The sequence below is a fragment of the Oncorhynchus clarkii genome, chromosome 2, assembly GCF_045791955.1.
Source record: "Oncorhynchus clarkii lewisi isolate Uvic-CL-2024 chromosome 2, UVic_Ocla_1.0, whole genome shotgun sequence".
Classification (NCBI taxonomy): domain Eukaryota; kingdom Metazoa; phylum Chordata; class Actinopteri; order Salmoniformes; family Salmonidae; genus Oncorhynchus; species Oncorhynchus clarkii.
The window spans coordinates 15,809,769-15,837,254 of NC_092148.1; the positions used below are offsets into that span (position 1 = coordinate 15,809,769).

The following is a 27,486-nucleotide window of genomic DNA, read 5'->3' on the forward strand; positions in this document are numbered from 1 at the left end:
CCCAGAATTCCAACTGGCAACCCTCCGGTTGCTGGTTCACCTCTCTAACCGCTAGGCTACCTGCCTCCAACAAGTCGATCATCCCACCACATCCCACAGGACACCTTGACTATCTACTGTATCCAGCAGCTGCACAACATGTCAGCACAGATTCAGCAGGGTGTTTCAGGGACTTTAGACACAAAGCTTGATTTTCCGTTGGCGGTTCCACACTTCGATACATCTGAGGAAAGTCCCAAACTGAAGAATCAGCTGGAGGCAAACCAACAAAGTTGGGTGAGATGTGTGTGTATTGCGGGGGGTCAATTGTACATAAAGTCACACTGAAATTTGACCTCTGCTTTATCTCAACCCCTCCAACAGACACGCATACATATACAGTTTGGAGGAGGGGGCTGCCACATTGTGCGCCCATGGAGGAGTTGTGGGGGGTTAAGTGCCTTGCTCAAGGGCACAATGCCTTGCCCATCAGAACCCTGCAGACACTAAACCCTCCATGGAATAAATTTGAAACCCCTGGATTAGATCACATTTTTTTCTCACCACTTCCTGGTGCCAAATGCACTCTACGCAGAATTCGAGCATTGCGTGCCATTTTGCCATCTCTAGCAGCGTTTGTGCTAGTCCTAACTTAAAATCTGAAAAAAGCATTCGTCATCGTTGACATATTAGGTCAATCCATAGCCTAAACTGGGGTAAAACAGGAATTCTAACATTAAGTGAATTAAATCAATCATATGTCTTAATTAACATTGAACATTTAAGTTACAAGAAACCTTTAATGTCTTAAAGGCGTTGGTTTAAAAAAAAAAGTAGACCGTCAGAACGCACTGTTTGAGTTTGCAAACAGGAAGGTAAAGAGTTAATTCTTATACGAAAGGGAAAGCCCCAGTTTCGGGGATTTGGTTATGTGAATGAGAGAGACAGACAGTTTACGGACTATTTGATTCGTTGCAATAAAAGGAACATAATTGCCTACTGATATTCTTCACTTGCCTACCTGCAGTTATATTGCAGGTGTGTTACCGTCAGTTAGGTTATTCGACTTATTTATCATATTCAAAACATTTACCACAATTCAGTTGTGTGATTTAATTTATTTCAATTATCAGTGTCCACAAATTCTCAAAAGGAACATTTATGGATTTGGAGAATAGCCTCGAGACATTCTTGTTTTGGCATGGCAAATTACATTATTAAACTCCAAATGCAAAACGACATTTGGATACTTTCGTGGAGAAGGAGACTGTGCCTAGGCTATAGAAGACATAAATTGAATTGGCATTTGAATCACTGCTATGTTTTGAGACGACAAACTCCTGAGGCTGATTCCAGGATACTTGATCCGTGTTCATGCCGAGGACCATGACCATGAACGGTCACCAGACTCAAACCACAGTGCCACTGGATTTGCGCACCACAAATAGGGAGTGTGGGAACGGTGCCGACGGGACTCCCACCAGCAAAGGTCGCTCCGTTCGGGCGAGAGTACCGTATCCCACTGCCCCACACACGGAGGATGACTGTCCAAACGGACATGCCAGCCCGACGGTGGAGCCGCTGGCACGTCGTTGTGGATCATCGTTGATAAAACCTCCTGTGAACACGGGAAACCCGGCAGTACTGGAGAAAAAACACTCCCCAGTTGTAACTTATCACACGCTATTCACTCCGAACCCTGGTGAGCGCAGCACAACAGACACACGAACACGGGACATATCTTCCTCGAGGCTTCCTTTTAGGAAACGTCAATTTCCTACCGAATGGGAGACTCCGGAACAGCCACGTAACCCACCCGAGAGAGATGAGCGCTTATCCCCCTACAAAAACAAAGACTTGTGCAGCAGACAGAGTCCTCCAAATATTTTTTTAAAGAGCTACGACAATGAGAATATTGGTTCCCTGGCATCGGTCTCACACAGACAATTGTCCGTCGCCCGCGGTTTTGACAATGGACACCAAAGCGTCGATCCGGCTCGTTCAATGCAAGCACTCCGTCCTTGCTGTAAGTTAGTCGCCCTGGCAAAAGACACGTACAAAAATATTAAAATGAAAGTGTACAGCTCATTACATTATTATTCAAAGTTTATCTCATCGCATTTTCATATGTTTTTTTTCTCCTTAAAATGCCTAATCATATCTGACAGTCATGTCAGAGTGTGTATTAAGTGTATTAGTGTATTAATTTGACTATAATCAAAGTTATTGGTTTGAAAAATAAAATATTTCTGAATCAGTTAGTGGTCATTTGCCTTTGAGTCAAACTGTTTTTTTCTCTGTGGAATGTTACTTCATAGATCGTTTGTCATTGTGCAGTGATGGTTAGTCCTGCTTTGGAACCCCGGTCATTGAGAAACTGTTTTGCCAGACCTTCCAGTGATTAAATTATTGAACTGATTAAAAACTTGCAAAACATGTCAATGGGTCATCTGTAATTTCCTTATTTCACATTATCGTACCAACCATCTCTCTCTATCTACCCCCTCCCTCCCTAGGTCACCCAGATCCCTATCCAGGGTACCCATTCTACTCCTGGCCCAGCAGGTCACCGCTGGTTGTGAACTTGCCTGTCTCTCCTCTCCAGTCCTCTCTTTACCCGACGGGACATACCGAACACCTTCTGGCAGATGTTGCCCAGGCGACGTGCCAAGACAACGACGGTGACACGTATGTTTTTTTTGAAAACCCTACATGCATTGAACTTCAGTTAGTCTCATGAAGCAGATAGGGCCTAGTACTGTTGCCCTCTGAGGGTTCCTTGCTAACCCTGACTACCTGCAAGGCGCTATGGACTGGGTCGAGTTCAGTAGGTCATTTTTGTTTTCCATTTCACATATGACCCTGATCAGTTAGGTATGTGTTGGAGGGAGAGGAGATGTCACACAGTCTGTTTGTTTTGGTCTATGATTCACCTGGCTGAGGGGTGTTGGTGGTGAGAGAGAGGAGTGTGCTGTGTGTACCCTTATCACACCACACCACATTCTTTACCTTCATTTCACTTCCTGTCTCCGTAATGATTAATGGAGTCAATTCTCTGCTCTACTGCTCAGTGAAAGTGTCACTGGGTGAGGGGGATTCTGGGATTGAACTTGACCGCTGTGATCTGTACTGTGTGTGTGTGCCGTGTTCTGTGTCTCTTTGCATTGTTTGTGTGAGTCTTCATATGAGAGACAGGCTTGTCTCTGAGAGGCTGGGATGACTATTAGAGTAAGGTGACCAGATAACAACACACAAAAAATGAAGAAAGAAGATCAAAATATCCCATGGAATAATTATATTTTTTAAATATTTTTTTTAACCCCTTTTTCTCCCCAATTTGGTGGTATCCAATTGGTAGTTACAGTCCTGTCCTATCACTGCATCTCTCGTACGGATTTGGGAGAGGCGAAGGTCGAGAGCCGTGCGTCCTGCGAAACACAACCCAGCCAAGCCGCACTGCTTCTTGACACAACGGCCACTTAACCTGGAAGCCAGCCGCCACTGCGCCCGGCCCGCCACAGGAGTCGCTGGTACGCGATGGGACAAGAACATCCCTGCCGGCCAAACACTCCCCTAACTCGGACAACGCTGGGCCAGTTGTGCACAGCCTCCTGGGTCTCACAGTCATGGCCGGCTGCTCACAGCCTGAACTGGAACCAGGTTCTCTAGTGGCACAGCTAGTACTGCGATGCAGCGTCTTAGACCACTGCATCACTTGGGAGGCCGCCCACAGAATTATTTTTAACTATATATTTCCGCTATAGTCCTTTCAAATACTTTAATTATTTATAACACAAATGGATTAACCCCTCAAATGAATCACCCCAGTTTGGTAGCCTATGCTGTTGGAAAGGTTTTCTGGCTATGGGCATGGTTGTTCATGCAGTTGTTACAATGTATCACTGACCAAATGTTCTCATAGAAGGGAGCAAACAAGTTTGATACAAGTGGTGAGAAATTTTACATTGAAATCCGATTGCATACAGCTTTTGATTACTGAAATATCAGCCTCAATTTAAATTGAGTTGCTTTTCTTTCTGGGGGATAATCAGGGACATTGCCAGTACTAGCCGGGGACAGGCCACCAACATCGGGGATGTCTGGTCACCTTATGTTAGAGGTTAAGGAGTGGATGTGGTACATTCAATCACATGTTAATACCAACAAAACGCACCGATGCCCTCTCTGACCTTCTACACCTGAGCACTCACCTGTTCACTGACAGAAATGCGAGGATGATACAAAAATAGTCATGTGACTGAAATCATATGTCCTTCCAAGCAAGTCATGTTCCTGTAGTTTAAGTGCCGTGTGTCACTGTCATTTGCATCCCATCACAAAAAAACACATGATCGAGAAAGTGCAGACCTGGCTGTGGGTTTCGAGCCATGGCAGTTCTGCTTGGGATGATTTCATGTGATGTAGAGCCCAGGGACCAGCACTGAAATCAATCAGGAAGAAAGCCCCTTGCAATCTGATCACAGGATGTTTAAGATGTATCAGTATTAAAGTGCATTTACATTTCAGTGCTCAATTTTTTTGTGCCTTTTAAAAAAATGTACTTTTACATTTTTTTAATAATCGAACAGTACCTAGGCGGTTGCACTGGGGCTTTTGGGTGCTGTTCTTATGAAGTCAAACTACTTGATGAAGTGGTAGACTGTAAAGAAGTACATTACCCTGGCTGGTAGCTACTTGTATTGTGGTCTGTCTGATGAAAAGTTAGATTTCAGCAGAAAGACAGCGCCACTTCTCAGCCCCCCCACCATCCCCAAGTGTGTCTGTGTGTGTGTGCTTACGTCAATGGGGTGTTAATCCTCAGTTCTCATCGCCTCTGAGCCCCTCAGTTTCGGGAAAACCTCTGAGCCTGCGCCTCTCAATGTGTGACTGTGGTTTTCTCAGGTCTTTCTGTATCTCTGTTTTCATTTCTGTGTTTTTAAATGAATGAGCTCAAAACCCAAACATCCGCTCCTCACTTCCTCATTTACCGCTTTCTCTCTCTCTCTCCCTCATCGATCTCTCTCGCTTTTTCTTCTGATCATTTCCCTGCTTATCTCTCACTAACACTCTCACCCCTGTCTCATTCTCCCCTGTTCATCTCTCACCCCTCTGTGACACACTCCCCTCCCTGTTCATTGTCCTTCTAGCTGCTTGAATGAAAGACAGGTGTGTAATCAGTGCAGTAACATGGGGACAGTTCACATTGAGTGTAGTCATGCTTATATAATACAGGTGGGGATGACGTTTGTTCAGCAGTTCCTTGTAAACCACATGTATTGTACCCAACAACTTTGGCTCACTGCTGTGCTTGGCCAGGGATATGCATCCAACCTATGCAGACATGTAGGTAGGGGCGGGGTCAATAAACTGGAGGAAATAGCTATAGTGCTGCCATGGCAATCAAACTTTATTTATATAGCACATTTCTTAGAGGATACATTTGCATTTCAAAGTGCTTAACAAATTAAATAGTATAACAATAAAATAGGTGGACATGAGACTAATTGATTGAAATAAATATAGAATGGTATAAAAAAAAGTAAATAGTATGACTAAAAGCACCTTACGTAAAAGCACAGCTAGAACGGTATGTCTTGAGATTTTTCTTAAAAATGTCTCCAGTTTCTGAGGCCCGCCCTCAGATCCTCCGGCAGGCTGTTCCCAAGGCCAGGACCATAGAGGCTGCTTTAAAGATCAATAAAGCAATTATTTGTAAAATTGTTTCCAAAACTGACAGGCAACCATAAAGGCTATGTCAGGCTCCAGATTTAGGGTGGCTCAGTTGTTAGAGCTTGGTGCTTGCAATGTCAGAGTTGTGGGTTCAATTCCCACAGGGGTCCAATTTGCAAAAAAGTAAGAAATGTATGCATTCTGGATAAGAGGGTCTGCTAAATGACAAAGGGTTTTTAAAAATGATTTATTGTAAGTTGGACTGTGGTGTGTTTCTGGTTCCCCTTTATTTAATACACCTGTCTTAGAGTCGTCGCTCTCTCAGCTGGTCTGCTGGCCACAGCAACCCGCATTCCCACGCCTCCCCCAAAACAGGATACCACATGTACGCCACTGCCAGTCTCTGTCGCTCAGTGTGTGTATGAGTGCGGCCCAGCGCTCCTGCGTCAGTGTGCTTTGGGTTATCTGGGGCTGTGGTCTGCCCCACTTCCAGGAACAGGAGAGAGAGCAGTTTCATCTTGAGAGAAAGAGAAAGAGAGGAACCTTGTTCAAGTGTGTGATAATCTCACCATTGCACTGAATGGAGACACCTGTTACTAGGTCAGTTGGGTGTTGATAGCTTTTTGAGGAATGTTGGGAGAGGCACCTCGCATATACTCATCTGGGGACTGTTTTTAATCAGAACTGATGCCATTACTGTTGTCATCCTCATTGTGCTGCAATAATGCATGTTTGTCATCTACTCACATACTCCACAAATACATGTTTACTATGTGACAAAGACTGCTGCAGATTCATTAATTCTGCTTCCTCACTGCATGGGAGAACCCAGTCAGTTGTTTTTGATGGGTTACCTATTATCACTGTAATCACTTGAGTGCCAATGTTGATCTGGTGGGAGTTATTAGGCAAATTAAGATGGTAGTGAAGTGCCGCTACAATGAGCTGCGGACAGACATACACTGCCTTGCGACAGTATTCACCCTCCCCCCCCTGGCATTTTTCCTATTTTATTACAACCTGGAATTAAAATAGATTTTGGGGTAGGGTTGTATCATTTGATTTACACAACATGCCTACCACTTTGAAGATGCAAAATATTGTTTTGTGAAACAAACAAACAAAAAAAACAGAACTTGATCGTGCATAACTATTCACCCCCTCCCCCCACCCCACCCCACCCCAAAAATCAATACTGTGTTGAGCCACCTTTTGCAGCAATTACAGCTGCAAGTCTCTATAAGCTTGGCACATCTAGCCACTGGGATTTTTGCCCATTCTTCAAGGCAAAACTGCTCCAGCTCCTTCAAGTAGGATGGGTTCCGCTGGTATATAGCAATCTTTAAGTCATAACACAGATTCTCAATTGGATTGAGGTCTGGGCTTTGACTAGGCCATTCCAAGACATTTTAAATGTTTCCCCTTAAACTACTCAAGTGTTGCTTTAGCAGTATGCCTAGGGTCATTGTTCTGCTGGAAGGTGAACCTCTTTCCCAGTCTCAAATCTCTGGAAGACTGAAACAGGTTTCCCTCAAGAATTTCCCTGTATTTAGCGGCATCCATCATTCCTTCAATTCTGACCAGTTTCCCAGTCCCTGCCGATGGAAAAACATCCCCACAGCATGATGCTGCCATCACCATGCTTCACTGTGGGGATGGTCTTCTCGGGGTGATGAGAGGTGTTGGGTTTGCACCAGACATAGCGTTTTCCTTGATGGCCAAAATGCAACATTTTTTCCTCATCTGACCAGAGTACCTTCTTCCATATGTTTGGAGAGTCTCCCATATGCCTTTTGGCGAATACAAATGTGTTTGCTTATTTTTTTCTTTAATGCAACCGCTGTGTCTGATTTCAAAAAAACTTTACGGAACAAGCAAACCATGCAATAATCTGAGACAGCGCTCAGAAAAATAGTCACAATAGCCGCCATGTTGGCGTCAACATAAACAAGAAATGACATGATAAATATTCCCCTACCTTTGATGATCTTCAGAAAGCACTCCAGAAATCCCAGGTCCACAATAAATGTTTTGTTCGATAATGTCCGTTATTTATGTCCAAATACCTCCTTTTGTTAGCGCGTTTGGTATACATATCCAAACGCTCATTCTGGTCAGTCAGCGTTACGTCGGACAAAACGTAAAAAATGTATATTACAGGTCGAAGAAGCATTTCAAACTAAGTACATAATCAATCTTTAGGATGTTTTTAACATATAGCTTCAATAAAGTTCCAACCGGAGTATTCCTTTGTGTCTTGATGAGCAATGGAATGCAAGTGGATACCATGAGGAATGCGCGTGTTCAGAAAATGGCTGACTGCCAGTCACCTGAGATTCTGCTCTCATTCAGTCCCACAACACAGTAGAAGTCTCATTTAAATTTCTATAGACGGTTGACATCTAGTGGAAGCCATAAGAAGTGCAACATTAATATCTCAAGGGGATTTCATTGGGAACTGTGGTGAATACATACCAAGCTCAGATTTCTCACTTCCTGTTTTGATTTCTCCTCAGGATTTTGCCTGCCATATGAGTTCTGTTCTACTCAGACATCATTCAAACAGTTTTAGAAACTTCAGTGTTTTCTATCCAATACTACTAATAATATGCATATTAGCGACTGAGGAGCAGGCCGTTTACTTTGGGCAACTTATTCATCCAAGCTACACAATACTGCCCCCCAGCCATAAGAAGTTAACCTCTTTGGGCTAGACATGCCGCTAGCACCCCACCTCGACAACATCCGGTGAAATTGCAGAGCGCGAAATTCAAAATACAAAAATCATAATATTAAACATTCATGAAAATACAAGTGTCTTACATCGTTTAAAAGCGTAATTTCTTGTTAATTCAGCCGCTTTGTCAGATTTCAAAAGGCTTTACGGCAAAAGCATACCATGCGACTACCTGAGGACAGCGCCCCGCATATAAAAGCATTAAACATTTTCCAAACCAGCAGAGGTGTCACAAAAGTCAGAAATAGAGAAAATAAATCACTTGCCTTTGAAGATCTTCCTCTGTTTGCAATCCCAAGGGTCCCAGCTACATAACAAATGGTTGTTTTTGTTCAATAGTCCTTTATATCCCAAAAAAGTCAGTTTAGTTGGTGCGCTTGATTCAGTAATCCACCTGTTTCCCTCGTTCAAAATGCATACAAAGGAATCCCAAAAGTTACCAATAAACTTCGTCCAAACAAGTCAAACAACGTTTCTAATCAATCCTCAGGTACCCTAATATGTAAATAAATGGTCAAATTTAAGATGGAGAATAGTGTGTTCAATACCGGCGATAAATAACGAAGTGCGCGCCCTCATCCACTCGCGCCACAAGACAACAGTCAAAATGAGAGCCACCTAGGAAAACTACAAATTCTAGCTCATTTTTCAAAAAAAACAAGCTGAAACCCTTTCTAAAGACTGCAGTTCATATGGCTTCCACTAGATGTCAATCTGGGAGGATTTCCTTTGATTTTCCCATAGACAGCCATTATGGGTGGTCACCTGCCATATCCGTTCTGTTATACTTAGACATTATTTTAACAGTTGTAGAAACTTCAGTGTTTTCTATCCAATACTACCAATTATATGCATATCCTAGCTTCTGGGCCTGAGTAACATGCAGTTTACTTTGGGCACCTCAGTCATCCGAACTTCCGAATACTGCCCCCTATCCCTAAGAAGTTTTAAGCAATGGCTTTTTTCTGGTCACTATTCCGTAAAGCCTAACTCTGTGGGGTGTACGACTTAGTGGTCCAATCTCTGCTGTGGAGCTTAGCAGCTCCTTCAGGGTTATCTTTAGTATTTTTGTTACCTCTCTGATTAATGCCCTCCTTGCCTGGTCTGTGAGTTTTGGTGGGCGGCCCTCTCTTGGCAGGTTTGTTATGGTGCCATATTCTTTCTATTTTTTAATAATGTATTTAATGGTGCTCATGGGATGTTCAAAGTTTCAGATTTTTTTTATAACCCAACCTTGACCTGTACTTCTCCACAACTTTGTTCCTGACCGTTTTGGAGAGCTTCTTGGTCTTCATGCTGCTGCTTGCTTGGTGGTGCCCCTTGCTTAGTGGTGTTGCAGATTCTGGGGCCTTTCAGAACAGGCATGTATACTGAGATCATGTGGCACACAAGTTGACTTTATTTAACTAATTATGTGTATGTGACTTCTGAAGGTAATTGGTTGCACCAGATCTTTAGGGGCTTAATATCAAAGGGGGTGAATACATGTGCACACACCACTTTTCTGTTTTTTTATTTTTTTGAGAGAATTTTTTAAACAAGCCATTTTTTTCACTTCACCAATTTGGACTATTTTCTGTATGCCCATTACATGAAATTCAAATAAAAATCTATTTAAATTACTGGTTGTAATGCAACAAAATAGGAAAAACGCCAAGGATTAATACTTTTGCAAGGCACTGTAGCACTTGGCTATTTGCGCAAGGGATAAGTAGTTTCCACGGGATCAAAGCATTATTCTTTTCTCCCCCTTTCACGCTCAGTGGTTATCAAAAGAGAGCTAAAAATGTTTTTCAAATAGTCTACGTTGTGGATGACCTTGTCATTCTCAATGGACGTAAAAACAGATTTAGTTGACTCGCTGTTTGAGGTGAAGAAAAAATTACTTTCAGAAGTTCCACTGTGGTGGTGAGTTAAGACAATCAGAAATACTATCAGATCCCCAAATGGGCACATTTATAGCCTACATTTGCGCGCAGACCAGGTAGCCTAGGCCTACTTCTATGTATAGTCAGGTGCTTGTCCTTACTCAACATTAACAGAAGCGACTACAAATTACAATGAGTAAATTGACAACTCCTAAATGGAATGAAATAAACCAAAACTTGTTCCTCAGAAGTGTAGCCTAGGTTGTGCGATCCTCAAACAGTGTCCACTCTGACAATGAGAATGGTAAAAGACTGTTGTTGTTGTAGTAATAACTTGAATGCATTAACAGCAATTACCATAAAACATTGTAGACTAGAAATCTGGGAAATGAAATGTACTACTGGTGATTTAATGAGCAATCCCCGTGGCCTCCGCAATGGATTAGTCCACTGAGACAGGCGTGAAGCCATCAGGTCACTTTTGAGGGGTGGTATTTGTACGGTGTGTGTGTGGTGAGGGGTGGTATTTGTACAGTGTGTGTGGGGTGAGGGGTGGTATTTGTATGGTGTGTGTGTGTGGTGAGGGGTGGTATTTGTACAGTGTGTGTGTGTGGTGAGGGGTGGTATTTGTACGGTGTGTGTGTGTGGTGAGGGGTGGTATTTGTATGGTGTGTGTGGTGAGGGGTGGTATTTGTACGGTGTGTGTGTGTGGGGTGAGGGGTGGTATTTGTACGGTGTGTGTGTGTGGTGAGGGGTGGTATTTGTACGGTGTGTGTGTGTGTGTGGTGAGGGGTGGTATTTGTATGGTGTGTGTGTGTGGTGAGGGGTGGTATTTGTACGGTGTGTGTGTGTGGGGTGAGGGGTGGTATTTGTGTGGTGAGGGGTGGTATTTGTACGGTGTGTGTGTGTGTGTGTGTGGGGTGAGGGGTGGTATTTGTACGATGTGTGTGTGTGGGGTGAGGGGTGGTATTTGTACAGTGTGTGGTGAGGGGTGGTATTTGTACGGTGTGTAAGGTGATGGGTGGTTCTCACTTACCGGTAAGGGGAGCTTTGAGGAAAGAACCGACACACACGGCCAAACAATTTCTGCTTTTCACACTGATCAGACGGCTGAGTGGCTTCACTGTGCTGTATGGCCATTAGTCAGGTCAGATTGCGAGAGAGGGGCGTCAACACTGTCACACGTTTTACTGTTATGAGACTGTCTTGTGGTCATCTTCAGTTGCATCAGTCACCACAGTGCCGGTTACAACTACACTTGTATGGAGATGGGTTTCATTTACAAAGACAAACTGTCATCCCTATTGTGTCTTTCTCTATGTGAAAGATTTGTTTACTCAAGTTGAATAAGAAATGAGGAAAACAAGGTTGTATTGGCTATGGTTTGTTGACATGTTTTGGTCTGTGTTTCACTAGCTACACGAATGAGATGGCTGGTTGTGATTGGTTAGACCTGCCTTTTGCATTGACGTCAGTCAAACACCCGCCTCCAAACCTCGGGCTCTGTAAAATGTTACCACACATCTCCACACCTGTGCTATGCATTGTATGTGTTGTGATTGTGTTGTGAAAGATGCATCCACCCAGCCACTCTGTGTGTGTGTGAATATGAAGGTCTACGGTGAGACAGGTTGATCAGAGATGGATAATGTCTCAATGGTCAGTCTGTATTAGTAACATACTGCCCTGTATAACACTATATATTCCTAATGCATAATGTTAGGTTTAATTACTCATAAGTGCAGGTAGGCACGCACCTGTCTTTAAGAGAGGCAATAATGAGATCCACCCAAGGCCGTATGCTGATAAGTGTTCTGTTAGAACTTGCCTTAAATCAAGCTCAGAAAGAATGTAATGTTTCGGCTTGGCACCCAAATATTACTTCAGCTGTCAAGTCCGTCTCTCTCTGCCTGGTAAAACAGAGCTAAGCTGTATGACCTCTCTCTATCTCACACACGAGCCCTCCAACATAAGTTGTGAATTATTATATATATTTTTAAACCTGTGTTCACTTTGATGTTGATGCTAAGGGAATTGTTGGTTCAAGCTATGGACTAGTACTACAATTTCTACTGAACAAAAATACAAAACGCAACATGCAACAATTTCAAATATTTTACTAAGTTACAGTTCATATAAGCAAATCAGTCAATTGAAATAAATTGATTAGGCCCTAATCTATGAATTTCACATGAGTGGGAATACAGATACGCATTTGTTGGTCACATATACCTTAAAGGTAGAGGCTTGGATCAGAAAACTAGTCGGTATCTGGTGTGACTGATTTGCCTCATTCAGCGCAACACATCTCCTTCAGAGTTGATCAGGCTGTTGATTGTGGCCTTTGGAATGTTGTCCCACTCGTCTTCAATGTCTGTGCGAAGTTACTGGATATTGGCAAGAACTGGGACACGCTGTCGTACACCGAGCCAGAGCATAAGTTGTAAGTTATTTTATATATATTTTTAATCTGTGTTCACTGTTGATGCTAAGGGAATTGTTGGCTCAAGCTATGGACTTGTACTACAATTTCTACTGAACAAAAGGCTCTGGTGATAGAGGATAATTGGCATGACAATGGGCCTCAGGATCGTGTCACGGTATCTCTGTGCATTCAAATTGCCATTGATACAATTAAATTGTGTTCATGGGCTGTTATCCGGCAAAGGCTCTGGTGAACATTCCTGCAGTCAGCATATCAATTGCACACTCCCTCAACTTGAGACACCCGTGGTACTGTTGTGACAAAACTGCATATTTTAGTGGCCTTTTATTGTCCCCAGCACAAGGTGCACCTGTCAATTCTAATTTTATTTGTCACATGTGCCAAATACAACAGGTGTTGACCTTACTGTGAAATGTTTACTTACAAGCCCATAGCCACCAGTACAGTTCAATAAATAATTAAGAAAATATTTACTAAATCAAAATAAATAAAAAGTAACAGTAGAATAACAACATAGCGAGTCTATATACAGGGGGCACCGGTACTGAGTAAATGTGCGGGGGTAGCAGCAGTATAAAAACAAAGGGGGGGGGGGGGGTTCAATGTAAATAGTCTGGGTGTCCATTTAATTGATTAATTGTTCATCAGTCTTAACTTGGGGGTAGAAGCTGTTAGGGAGCCTTTTGGACCTAGACTTGGCGCTCGGTACCGCTTGCCATGCGGTAGCAGAGAGAACAGTCTGACTTGGGTGACTGGAATCTTTGACCATTTTTTGGGCTTTCCTCTGACACTGCCTGGTATATAGGTCCTGGATGGCAGGAAGCTTGGCCCAAGTGATGTACTAGGCCGTACGTACTACCCTCTGTAGGGCCTTACGGTCAGATACTGAACAGTTGCTGTGTAATGATCATGTTTAATCAGCTTCTTGATGTGCCACACCAGTCACGTGGATGGATTATCTTGGCAAAGGAGAAATGCTCACAAACAGGGATGTAAACATTTTTAGAAATAAGCTTTTGGAACATTTCTGGGATCTTTTATTTCAGCTCATGAAAACAACACGTGTTTATTTTTGTTCGGTGTAGTTATGTGGAGGAATGTATGACATTATCAACTCACAACTCTCTGAAAGAGAATGACATGTTTTTGTCTCGGGACATTACATTTGTATTGTGTAGGCCTGCAGCACATATCATTTGTGACCAGTGTTAGAAAGCCAAGGTAGATGCTGGAGATTTAAAAAGGTTTTCCGCTAAATTTGTTTGGTATAAGAGCGGTCTTTTGAACAATGCATGAAAGATGGTCTTTGTGTGTAGGCCTACGTATTTTCTTTATCTTCCATTTCCTCTTTGCAGTATGCAAATATGTTGTTACTCATCTCCTCAGACATTAGTTGTATGTGAAGTAGGTAGACATGCCAAACACCAATATGTTCTTTAGTCTGTTCTAATGGACAATAGATCAGGAAGTAAACAAAGCTTATTACCATAAATTACTTTTACATAAAGGTACTTTTAAATGACTCTCTCAATGTCCCTACCCAATTTCCTGTCAACATTTTTTCTCTTGTTCTGCATTTACGATCGATATTCATTGGAGGAAGCTGAAAGACATGAAAACACACAAAGCCCCTAATGGAGACCGTAGTTCTAATGGTGATTATCTTCCCAAAAACAGAGGGCCGTGCCATTGTCACACAACAGGAAATTACATCAAACCAAACGGGTGTTTACTGAAATTATATATATATATATATATATATATATATATATGTGTGTGTGTGTGTGTCAAAAACAAGAACATTTCTAAGTGACCCCAAGCTTTTGAACGTGTGTGTGTGTGTGTGTGTGTGTGTGTGTGTGTGTGTGTGTACACACTTATCATTCAAAAATATATACACACAAAACTGTTCAAAAGTTTGGGGTCACTTAGAAATGTCCTGGTTTTTGAAAGAAAATCACTTTTTTTTTGGTCCATTAAAATAACATCAAATTGATCTGAAATACAGTGTAGGCATTGTTAATGTTGTAAATTACTATTGTAGCTGGAAACTGCCTTTTTTAATGGAATATCTACAGTACATAGGCATACAGAGGCCCATTATCAGCAACCATCACGCCTGTGTTCCAATGGCACATTGTGTTAGCTAATCCAAGTTCATAATTTTAAAAGGCTAACTGATCATTAGAAAACCCTTTTGCAATTGTTAGCACAGCTGAAAACTGTTGTGCTGATTTAAAGAAGCAATACAACTGGCCTTCTTTAGACTAGTTGAGTATCTGGCGCATCAGCATTTGTCTGTTCAATTACAGGCTCAAAATGGCCAGTAACAAAGCACTTTCTTCTGAAACTCATTAGTCTATTCTTGTTCTAAGAAATGAAGGCTATTCCATGCGAGAAATTGCCAAGAAACTGGAATTGGCTCTAACCAGAATAGAAAGGAGTGGGAGGCCCCGGTGCACAACTGAGCAAGAGGACAAGTATATTAGTGCCTAGTTTGAGAAAGTCGCTTCAAGTCCTCAAATGGCAGCTTCATTAAATAGTACCCGCACAACACCAACCGTGAAGAGGGAACTCCGGGATGCTGGTCTTCTAGGCAGAGTTCCTCTGTCCAGTGTCTGTTCTTTTTCCCATCTTAATATTTTATTTTTACTGGCCAGTCTGAGATATGGCTTTTTCTTTGCAACTCTGCCTCGAAGGCCAGCATCTCCTCTTCACTGTTGAGACTGGTGTTTTGGGGGTACCATTTAATGAAGCTGCCATTTGACCCCAAACTTTTGAACGGTAGTGGGTGTGTATACACCCACGCACTACCATTCGAATGTGTATGTATAAATATATATATAAATTCAAGAACTCCCGTCATTCTTGCCTGTTTCTGTTCTTTCACTTTACATACTATATAAATATCAGTTTCCTAGTCAACTTGATCAGTTTAACATGTTTTGTAATGAGTCACGCACCACACTGCTCTTCTCTCAGCCTAACTGTCAGTTGTGGAGAATCAGGTCATAGGTCAAGTGAAGTTGGCCAGTGCTCGGTCATTCAGTAATGGTGCAGGGGCAGACCGGGGAGATACATTTATGGGTTAGCCTGACTTTGTCAACATATTGTAGGTTTGTGTAAACTTTATACCGCAATTGTGTTTTACAGAGTCAGCCATCACATGCCAGTTAGTGTGTCAGTCAGTTTGTAGGCCATAGGATTTTTCAGGTCAGTCAATCAGTTCCTATCCTGGCCCAGTGTTAGTTAGCTGGCTTAAAGGTTAGTTAAGGCATCAGTGGGTTTCTGTGTCATGACATATAAGCAGCGACTTTACAATCATGCTGGAGTTGTGTGAAAGTGTGTCAATTTTGTGTGTGCATTTAAATAGTTGTGTACCTGTTATTTGTGTGTAGTTTTGACTCCGGTGCATGTGTTACAGGGCTCTTCACATAGCAGTGGTGCAGGGGCAGGAAGCTCAGATCCAAAGAATGATCCTTCTCCTGGGACTTGTTCACACAGACCTGGACATCTATAACAACCTGAGACAGGTGAGGTACATGCACGAGCACACACAGCTGTGTTTTCAGAAATGTCAGGACTTTTGCGTGTAAAAATCCTATTTCCCTAACCCCAAAACCCCTAAACTTAAAATAGCATTTGAAAAAAACTCGACCTGAAAAAGTATTTTTTTCTACCTTGTTAGGACATTGGGGTCCTGATAATGTAGGAAGTACACACACACACACACACACTTGCCACTCACTGCAGATTTTAGATCACAACAACAAGGAAAGTTGTGATAGAGGAAGTCCTTGATTTCCTCCTCGCCCAGCCTCTTTACCGTAGACACCTACCTCTCGGCTGCCGGTTATCAGAAGAAATGTAGTTTCTGGTTACCTGTGCTTACCGCAGGCCAAAGTCACACGCACAAAACTATTGCTTGGAAGGATGTGCTATGATTGGTATCCTTTGTTCAGGGCTGGGTGTTCTGAAGTGATATTTTGTGCTCTGTTCATCAACGCCTCATGGCCTTTTCCCATCACTTTCAAATGAGTCCTCTTCCCCCCTCCAGCATGCCATCGTGTCCTGTCAATGTCACATCCCCTCTGCAGCTTTGTTAGTCTGCCTAATCACCCCAGAGAAATCACCCTGAACCCTTCACACACACACACCCAACTGGGGTTTCAGACAACACATCGCTCACTTACCAGAAATAACGTTGGTAGTTTGTTGTGTGTTCTCACCAGCATTTACAGTGATATCCTGTCTGTAGTGTATAGTCTAGCAGACAGGCTGCATACATTCGTGTCATGTGAGATTCAGTCCAGGCTGAGAGACGTGATGCTCGCCACAATGATGTGACTACCAGATAGGCCTGTGTTAGATAACAAAATGACCCTATTGCCAAGCCTGAGAACCATTTTCTTTGTTTATTAGATTTGTCAGTGATAATCAAGTAAATTACTATTTGGGATAGTCTGAAACCCAAAATAAACATCTTAAAAACAATACCTTTACATTTTCTTTTGTCATCAAAAAAATACATTCTCTAGCCATTCTAAGTCCAAACAATACTTCAGTGGTCACTTTAATTCAACGGTTTGACAGAGTTAATATCAGTACTGAGTTGCATGTGCACATTGTGCGACTACCAGATCAGCTGCAGCACTGGTGCTATGAAACAGTGTGGGAGTATCAAACAGCTGTCACTACTACTAACCAACCAAACACTGTCACTACTACTAACCAACCAAACACTGTCACTACTACTAACCAACCAAACACTGACACTACTACTAACCAACCAAACACTGTCACTACTACTAACCAACCAAACACTGACACTACTACTAACCAACCAAACACTGTCACTACTACTAACCAACCAAACACTGTCACTACTACTAACCAACCAAACACTGACACTACTACTAACCAACCAAACACTGTCACTACTACTAACCAACCAAACACTGTCACTACTACTAACCAACCAAACACTGACACTACTACTAACCAACCAAACACTGTCACTACTACTAACCAACCAAACACTGACACTACTACTAACCAACCAAACACTGACACTACTACTAACCAACCAAACACTGACACTACTACTAACCAACCAAACACTGTCACTACTACTAACCAACCAAACACTGACACTACTACTAACCAACCAAACACTGTCACTACTACTAACCAACCAAACACTGACACTACTACTAACCAACCAAACACTGACACTACTACTAACCAACCAATCACTGACACTACTACTAACCAACCAAACACTGACACTACTACTAACCAACCAAACACTGTCACTACTACTAACCAACCAAACACTGACACTACTACTAACCAACCAATCACTGACACTACTACTAACCAAACACTGACATCTACTAGCTGGTGCACTTCCCAATTCTCTGGCCAATGTTACTCCCATGTTAGGTTATGCAAATTCCCTGGAAACTGTTCAGATATTGCAAAATGACCATGTCCTTAACGCTACTGTTGCCGCTTTGTGTGTGTATGCTTGTGGCATGCAGTGTATTGTGTGAGGCTTCTACAGTGCATGTGTATGTGCACTTAGTATCCTCATTCTGAGAAGTCACATGACCCCCCCCCCCCCCCCTGCTCTGCACTGTTTCAACATAAGTTGTTGCTGAGGTTGAGGGTAGAATCAGGGACTTTCCCTTTCTGCTCTAGTCGCTGTCTCCTTCTGATCTTATCTCAGTACATTGTGAGTTGACCCCTCCTATTGCATAAATTATGCAAAATAACTAGTAGAATGAGCTCTTCCATGGTATGTTAAGGGCCTTTGTTAGTCTTTCCTGGGAAGTTGCACAACTATAACATTAACCTATTTAATCCCATCGGCCACAATAGTGACCGTAAAACACGTTTCCAGTTATACGGCTCTATAAATGTTACATCAATGCATTTACAGAAAATATTGAAATAATAAAGGGTAGCAATGAAATGTGTAAATTGTCACATGACCAGAGCTGTTTTCTCATGGTGCAACCAGGAAGTAGAGGATGGCTGCATCAAAGCTCCCAAACAAAAGGTTAGTAAAAGTATGTTAAAGATGGGACAAAGATTTTTGGTATACCATCTTTAAGGTTTCAATTACTCAACTTTGTTCAGTGTGGTCATAGAATGAGTAAACATGTTGACGGCAACAATAGTGACCATCCAGGTGTACACATACTTATACACATACATAGTTCTTGTTCTACCTGACGTTCTACTCTGTTCTTTCTTTTAGTTTCACTTTGAGTTCTGGATATGTTGGATCTAGGTGACTGCCCAGACAAGGCATGCAACATTGCAGTTATCCCTCAAAATGAGAGATGCTGTCCTCCCTCAAAATGAAAGATGCTGTCCTCCCTCAAAATGAGAAGATGCTGTCCTGAGTGATTGCAATGGGTCAGATATGGACTATGGACCAGATATGGACAGGCCATTTGCCTGCCAGGCTGTTGAATGCATATGCGGAACCTATGCAAACGGATCATGACAGGAACAACGTTATCAGTGATGATGACCTGGTCACAACCATAAAACACACTTTACCTACTTTTCCATTAAAACTTTGAAAAAGAATGATTGATTACTTCAAAGGGTTACTAATGACATTGGATTTGGATATTTCATGTCTGGGATTTTGGGATTAAATGCACACCTTTAGTTTCTCATATTGTTTTTACCTCCTCCTCCTGTTTTTTGTATCCTTGTCTGGCACACACCCACCCATTCAAGGCTTTTCCTCATACCTAGAACTCTCCCCTCCACTCCTCTGTTCTTCTGGTTTATCTGCTAATTTCATTGGAATGTAACTCTGGACACACAGCCAGCAGGGGAGAGGGAAGGGATTTTCCCTCTTATCCCGTCTATCCCCTTGCCTCCCCTCTATACCACTTCCAGCTATTCCTCTCCCTGGCTTTCTTACCCTATGCTCCCCCTTCTCTCCCTCCCCACACTCTGCCCCTCTTATCTGTGCAGTTTTTGTTTGTCATTCTGGAATGGTTTACAGGAAGCTAGAACTAAACTCAATGAACTTGAGTGTTTTTGGACCATCATAAAAGCTTTGATTTGGCCTTTTGATTAAGTATTGTGACATGCTGATGGTTACGTCCTTTACGGCTTCATCTTCCGGTACATTCTAGGAAGCACAAGATGACTGAGTCAGACTGTTGGTAGTTCATGGGAGGTCAAACACTCGAGTGTGTGTGAGATCAGTCATGAGTAACTGAGGATTCAGGGAAATAGGAGTGTTTTCTCAGGCAGCGAGGGCCACTGGCATTGAGACATTGGCGGCATTTCACCAGTGTTTTCTCCCGCCACTGCTTTGGTATTTTGCTGCTGTTCTTTACTGGAACATAGCCCCCCCTCACCCACACACTAAGTACGTGCTTTTCCTGAATCAAAGTGAAACTAAATGAACATCATCCTGACCACTGAGGTTAATCATACTGAACAATGATAGATTCCAGATCAAGCGACTTCCCTAAACCCTTTCTGAATGTCTCTGGACATTGGACCACTGACAAAGTTAACATTTATCAAATCGGGTTTTATGAATCAATTAATCATTGGCCATAGTCTCTGGAACATCCTAGATTGCACAAGTGCTTTCAGTAAACCTGTGTTGGAATCTGCAATCCCCTGCATAGTGGCATGTCTCTGGAATCACCTGGGCCGGGTCCCAGGCTTTCCTACACAACATGGGCTGTTCCGGTCACTTGAGACAAACAGGTTTTTACCTCATTGATCACATCCGACCTGGCTCGAAAAAGTATTAGTTCTTTCAAATGCTTTAGGTGCACCTAATTTTGAAACAAGAAAAACCATATGGGGCTGTATCTTCACCCTGACCTTGGTGGAAGCCATCTCCTAGCTGTTTTGCATTTTGGACTTTGATGGTGTGTTTACCATCCTGGGTGGCGTTTTATCTTTGTCTGCCGATGTCTAATGCGGATAAAGCCAGAAAGCCTTCTTTGCCGTGACTGGGCAGCTCCGGTTTGTTTGGGGGCGTATGTCCAACCTTATCTAGACAATTGTTTATCAGCTCTTGTGAACAGGATGGAGATGCGATTCCATTAACAGGAGTAATACACTATCCTTCCTCCTCCTCTTGGTTAAAAAACAATGGTTTACCTCATTTATGAACTGTGCGTATGTGCAAAAGTTGGCATTTATAAAAACTAAGCTTGACATGGAAATGTGCTCACCTTCCCGCAAACTTTAGACCATGTTTATGCACATTTTCTAGTGTTTAAAGTATTGCATTACAAGCAGATTAGTATTTTGTGCAAATAGGGGATATGGATATGGAGATTTGAGAAAGTAAATGCAAATCATTAGGCCCTATTAAATTCAAAACGATCTGTTTACAGGTCCCGAGTGGCGCAGCGGTTTACGGCACTGCATCTCAGTGCTAGAGACCCTGGTTCGATTCCAGGCTGTATCACAACTGGCCGTGATTGGGAGTCCCATAGGGCAGCACACAATTGGCCCAGCGTCGTTAGGGTTTGGACAGGCTATGCCGTCATTGTAAATAAGAATGTTAACTGACTTGCCTATTTAAATAAATGAAGGTCCACAGCAATTTGCAGTTGTCTTTCATAAATGGTCAGATAGCCTGGGACTACAGAAAATGTTACTGCAAAAGTTAACATTCTACAATCCCTTCCAAAGACATTGGATCAAGTTCGCTATTGCCTTTAGAAAACGGCCTCGCCTAATTTGAATACTTCCAAAGTATACAGCAAATAAGGGCGTTATTGTCACCATGAATGATGGGACGTTTTTCAGCCGGTGTTTTAATGTAAGTTCACAAGCACAGTTTCAGAACGGGTCTATAAAAGGGAAACATGCGTATGTATGGTGTACGCCAAGTTTATAAATCAATACTTTGTACGTGCGCAGGCAGTCTTTTCATAAATGGTGACAGCAGATATTGAGTAACATTTATCCAACGTTTATGAGGCTCCTGGTTTTCAAATGTTCTCGTTTAATGAGATTGTCTAAAGATGAATTATCTCCCTCTTTCTCAGACCCCTCTTCATCTGGCTGTCATTACCCATCAGGCCCAGCTGGTGGGGGCGTTGCTGCGTGCGGGTGCTGATCCGGGGGCTCTGGACCGTAACGGTCAGACAGCGGTCCACCTCTGCTGTGAACACGGCCAGCAGGCCTGCCTCTCTGTGGTGCTTTCCCACCCCTCCATCTTGACTTGCCTGGAGGTCAGGAACTATGAGGGTAAGTTACTACTTCTATGTTGGGATCGATTCAATTGAGACATTTCAGGGGATTCATTTAAATTGAACTCATCAATTCAAAATTCCCCTGAACTTTCCAATATGACCTAATTGACAGTGTTTCTGCTATAGCCAGCTCCTTTGTGGTAGTCATGCCAGACATGACTTGGCTAAACCAATAATAGATCTTTATTTATTTCACTTTTATTTAACTAGGTAGGCCAGTTGAGAACAAGTTCTCATTTACAACTGCGACCTGGCCAAGATAAAGCAAAGCAATGCGACAAAAACAGGGTTACAAACAAATATACAGTCAATAACAAAATAATCTATGTACAGTGTGTGCAAATGTAGGGAGGTAAGCAATAAATAGGCCATGAGGCGAAAATTATTTCAACTTAGCATTAATACTGGAGTGATATGTGCAGATGTGCAAGTAGAGATACTGGGGTGCAAGAGGGTAAGTAATAATATTGGGATGAGGTAGTCAGGTGTGCTATTTACAGATTGGCTGTGTACAGGTACAGTGATCGGTAACCTGCTCAGACAGCTGATGCTTAAAGTTAGAGAGTTATAAGACTCCAGATTGAGATTTTTAATTCAGAGATCATTGGCAGCAGAGAACCGGAAGGAAAGGCAGCCAAAGGAAGTGTTGGCATTGGGGATGACCAGTGCAATATACCTGCTGGAGCGTGTGCTACGGGTGGGTGTTGCTATGGTGACCAGTGAGCTGAGATAAGGCGGAGCTTTACCAAGCCAAGACTTATAGATGACCTGGAGCCAGTAGGTTTGGGGTTTGGCGACGGATATGTAGTGCGGGCCAGCCAACGAGAGCATAGAGGTCGCAGTGGTGGGTAGTACATGGGGCTTTGGTGATAAAACGGATGGCACAGATAGACTACATCCAGTTTGCTGAGTAGAGTGTTGGGGGCTATTTTGTAAATGACATCACCGAAGTCGAGGATCGGTAGGATAGTCAGTTTTACGAGGGTATGTTTGGCGGCATGAGTGAAGGATGCGTTGTTGGAAAATGGGAAGACGATTCTAGATTTAATTTTGGATTGGAGATGCTTAATGTGAGTTTACAGTCTAATCAGGCATCTAGGTATTTGTAGTTCACATTTTCTAGGTCAGAACTGTCCAGAGCAGTGATGCTAGTCGGGCGGGAGGGTGTGGGCAGCAATTGGTTGAAGAGCATGCATTTAGTTTACTAGCATTTAAAAGCAGTTGGAGGCCACGGAAGGAGTGTTGTATGGCGTTGAAGCTTGTTTGGAGGTTTGTTAGCACAGTGTCCAAAGAAGGGCCAGATGTATACAAAATGGTGTTGGATCATAGAATCACCAGCAGCAAGAGCAACATCATTGATGTATACAGAGAAAAGAGTCGGCCTGAGAATTGAGCCCTGTGGCACCACCATAGACTGCCCGAGGTCCGGACAAAAGGCCATCCGATTTGAGACACTGAACTCTATCGGAGAAGTAGTTGGTGAACCAGGCGAGGCAGTCATTTGAGAAACCAAGGCTATCGAGTCTGCCGATAAGAATGCGGTGATTGACAGAGTCGAAAGCCTTGACCAGGTCGACGAAGACGGTTGCACAGTACTGTCTTATTGATGGCGGTTATGATATCGTGTAGGACCTTGAGTGTGGCTTAGGTGCACCCATCACCAGCTCGGAAACCAGATTAATAGTGGAGAAGTTAGTGGGTTTCGAAATGGTCTGTGATCTGTTTATTAACTTGGCTTTCAAAGATTTTAGAAAGACAGGGCAGGATGGCTATAGGTCTAACAGTTTGGGTCTAAGGTGTGGGGGATGACCGAGGCAGCTTTCCAATCTTTGGGGATCTCAGACGATACAAAAGAGATCTGCAGGGGGTGCTGAGGTGTTGGCCGGGGTAGGAGTAGCCAGAGGGAAAGCATGGCCAGCTGTGGAAAATTGCTTATTGAAATTATCTGAGATTGATCAGTGGTGACAGTGTTTCCTAGCCTCAGTGCAGTGGGCAGCTGGGAGGAGATGCTCTTATTCTCCATGAACTTTAGTGTCCCAAAACTTTTTGGAATTAGTGCTACAGGAAGCAAATTTCTGTTAGGAAAGCTAAGGCTAGCTTTTTCAAACTGACAGAATATTGGTTTCTGACTTCCCTGAAGAGTTCCATATCGCGGGGGCTATTTGATGCTAATGCAGAACGCCACAGGATGTTTTTGTGCTGGTCAAGGGCAGTCAAGTCTGGGGTAAACCAAGGGCTATATAGGTTCTTAGATCTACATTTTTTTGAATGGGGCATGCTTATTTAAGATGGATAGAAAAGCACTTTTGAATAGCAACCAGGCATCCTCTACTAACGGGATGAGGTCAATATCCTTCCAGGATACCCGGGCCAGGTCGGTTAGAAAGGCCTGCTCGCTGTGTTTTAGGGAGCGTTTGACAGTGATGATGGGTGGTCGTTTGACCATGGACCATTATGCACGCAGGCAATGAGGAAGTGATCGCTGAGATCCTGGTTGAAGACAGCAGAGGTGTATTTGGAGGGCAGGTTGGTCAGGATGAGGTCTAAGAGGGTGCCCATGGTTACGGATTTTGGGTTGTACCTGGTAGGTACCTTGATAATTTGGGTGAGATTGAGGACATCTAGCTTAGATTGTATGACGGCCGGGGTGTTAAGCATATCCCAGTTTAGGTCACCTAACATTACGAACTCTGAAGATAGATGGGGGGGGGCAATCAAGTCACATATGGTGTCCAGGGCACAGCTGGGGGCTGAAGGGGGTCTACAACAAGTGGCAACGGTGAGATGTATACTACTAACCCAAATAAAGCAAGTAACCCCCCCACAATGTTGTCAACATTTATGCCTAATAATATGGGAATTCCCATATTCATGTGGGAATATTTGAGTTGCGACACAGATACTAACGTTATGTAGCACAAATTTCAAATGGTTGCTTGACTGACTTAAGTTGTGTAAGTTTAATCGAATTGCACTGAAAGTGACCGACCCATTTGATATGATTGTAGATTAATCTACTGGTATTATTGATTCTCACATTCCCCTGTTTGACTCAGGCTGTGGGTCCCGTGGTGGGTGTGTGAGGCAGAGGGGAAGAGGGCATTTCCTGCTGTGGTGGTCTGTGTGACAAGTCTGGGCACAGCATGGTTTGCCTTGTACTCAAAACAGCAGAAAGCCCCTAGAATACACATGGGCTCTGGAGCGTGTGTGCGTGTGATTCTCTTAACTGCTTATTGTTCCCCCCTCTCTCCAGGCCTCACCCCTCTCCACCTAGCTGTACAGGGTGGAGACAAGGAGCTGGTCAGAATACTGCTGGATGCTGGGGCGGACATCAATGCTATGGTCAGTCACCTTCCTCCCCCACCTAACTCTCCATCTCTCCCCTTAATGCTGGGCCATTTCAAATGGGCTTTGAGTTATTCTGGCATACTGAACCTACTGCATCATCCAATTACTAAATACCAGGTAATACTCATTAGATTAATTCCAGTTCCACTTTACAGTCCCCATTCTCCTCTCTCTAAGCAGGACATCAAGAGTGGCCACAGTCCTCTCATACACGCAGTAGAGAACCACAATATGGACATGGTGCACTTCCTCATAGAGGTAAGGCTACGTGTGTTGTATGTGACTCAGCTGTTCTACTGAAGTCAGCTAATCTATATTTAAAATGGTCTGTAGGTTCTCCCCTGTTCCCCTTTTTAGGTTTCTCTTTTCATTCTGGGAAAATGATTTGCAAGAAAAACATTAAGTGACTCTGTCTAGTTACACATCGTCAAAGACTGACCATGTTACTTATTTTTACCGCTTATATCTTCTCATCAATCTCCTGCCCCCTCCTCAGAATGACTGTAATGTGAATGGCCAGTCGTACAGTGGGAACACGGCCCTGCACAGTGCCTGTGGGCGAGGCCAGGTAGACACAGCCAGGCTGCTACTGAAGAACAGAGCCGACAGCAGTGTGAAGAACTACCACAATGACACCCCTGCGATGGTGGCCAAGAACAAGATGGTGAGGAGGGAGAAAATTAACACTGGATCTATGGAAGAGGGTCTTTTTTTCTCTCTCTCCTCTGTTTCACGCTAATCAATAGCTTTACGGATGTGTAGGAGAATAAAAACTGAGGTTAGTAGGTTAAATGAACAATAGTGTGGACATAGGACTGAACTAATCCTTGTGGGTGCTTCCCTCTAGTGGCTGTACCTAATAACTAATTTCTTATCAGCGGCAAAGTAACAAACTGACAATGACAAATCGTACCAACAATAAAACACACAAATAATCTAAGGAATGCTATCACTCAGTAGCTGGCCCCACAGATGCCGTGAACTCACTAGTTGTCATTGCAGCACTGTTAATGTGTGTCCTCTCAGGTAACCTAACCCTTTAGATCTCTGTCCTCAGGTAACAGATGTACTACGAGGGAAGGGCTCCAGAAACCAGCAGCCCAAAGCTCAACAGTGTGTACCAGCCTCACCACACAGGAGCACACCCCACTCACAGAACAGAGGTAATGGTGAGACGAGTACACTTATGTGCATCATGCATTCGGGCACACAGTAAACTCATCACACCCCTCTGTCCCCAGGTTCCCCATCTCCCAGCCTAGGCCTTTCACCATTGGCCACTCCCACAGTTTCGCCTCTTCACCACAGCGCATCCCATTCCCCCCGGGCACCTCCCACTCCCTCTCCTCACAGCCAATCAGCAGAGAGCCTGTCAGGCCGCCAGTCTCCAATGAAGATCCAGGAGAGCGAGCAGCTGCCGGTGAGGCTTGACTCCGACAGGATGACTGCAGTGGACATCAGCATGACCCAGAGAAGGACCTACAGCTACCCTCCAGCAATGCACCACCAGTCCCCCATCACTGATGCTCAAATAGGACATTTACTAGCCTACTACTCCCCTGGAGTCCAGAGACCTCTTTATCCAGAGCCTCCCTTTATCGTCCTCCACACCAACATCCCTTACCCAGCCACTGCCTCCCAAATGACCCCTGGCCAATCCCGGTCCTCCAGCGACCAATCAGATGTCTCCATCACGAGCGTCAGCATGGGCAAAGGTAACGGTTGACAAAGAGGTGCGCTTTCAGTGTCCCTGCTGAATTATTGGTTGGTGACCAGAAGGACTTGAGCTTAAAACAAAGAGGAACAGTTTATTTACTACTGTTGGACTATAGAGCTTATGCTGGTATGATTATGTTCATCTAGCGCTCAGCTGGATGCATATGGATTTGTAAAGGGACTAATGCAATGAAACCTACACTGGAAGAATGAACGTTATCGCAGTTTCCTGAATAGACTGCATTCAGAACTGTTATCACCGTGTGTGTGTGTGTGATGGGCTGTGTGGAAACTGGAGCTCCACCAGGTCTTGAATGTTGCTACCTTACTTGAAACTCATTATTTTTCAGGCTCACTGTTGTTTACTTTGAATAATTGATAAGTCCAAGAATAAATATTTTTCTATGCACTGCTATTTGTTCTCATGCATACAGCACCACACGGACACATGCACGACCT

The 27,486-nt window shown here is 43.4% G+C and overlaps 1 protein-coding gene across 1 annotated transcript; it reads left to right on the plus strand.

The window, feature by feature from the left end:
- Positions 1-900: 900 nt before the first annotated feature.
- On the plus strand, positions 901-27,436 carry LOC139422728 (B-cell lymphoma 3 protein homolog). Its single transcript, XM_071174038.1, has 9 exons — positions 901-2,005; positions 2,496-2,667; positions 16,125-16,233; positions 21,757-21,958; positions 25,217-25,305; positions 25,492-25,569; positions 25,808-25,975; positions 26,369-26,474; positions 26,553-27,436. Exons 1-9 carry the CDS (start codon positions 1,354-1,356, stop codon positions 27,035-27,037), a joined length of 2,061 nt encoding a protein of 686 aa, XP_071030139.1. The 5' UTR covers positions 901-1,353; the 3' UTR covers positions 27,038-27,436.
- Positions 27,437-27,486: the final 50 nt, after the last annotated feature.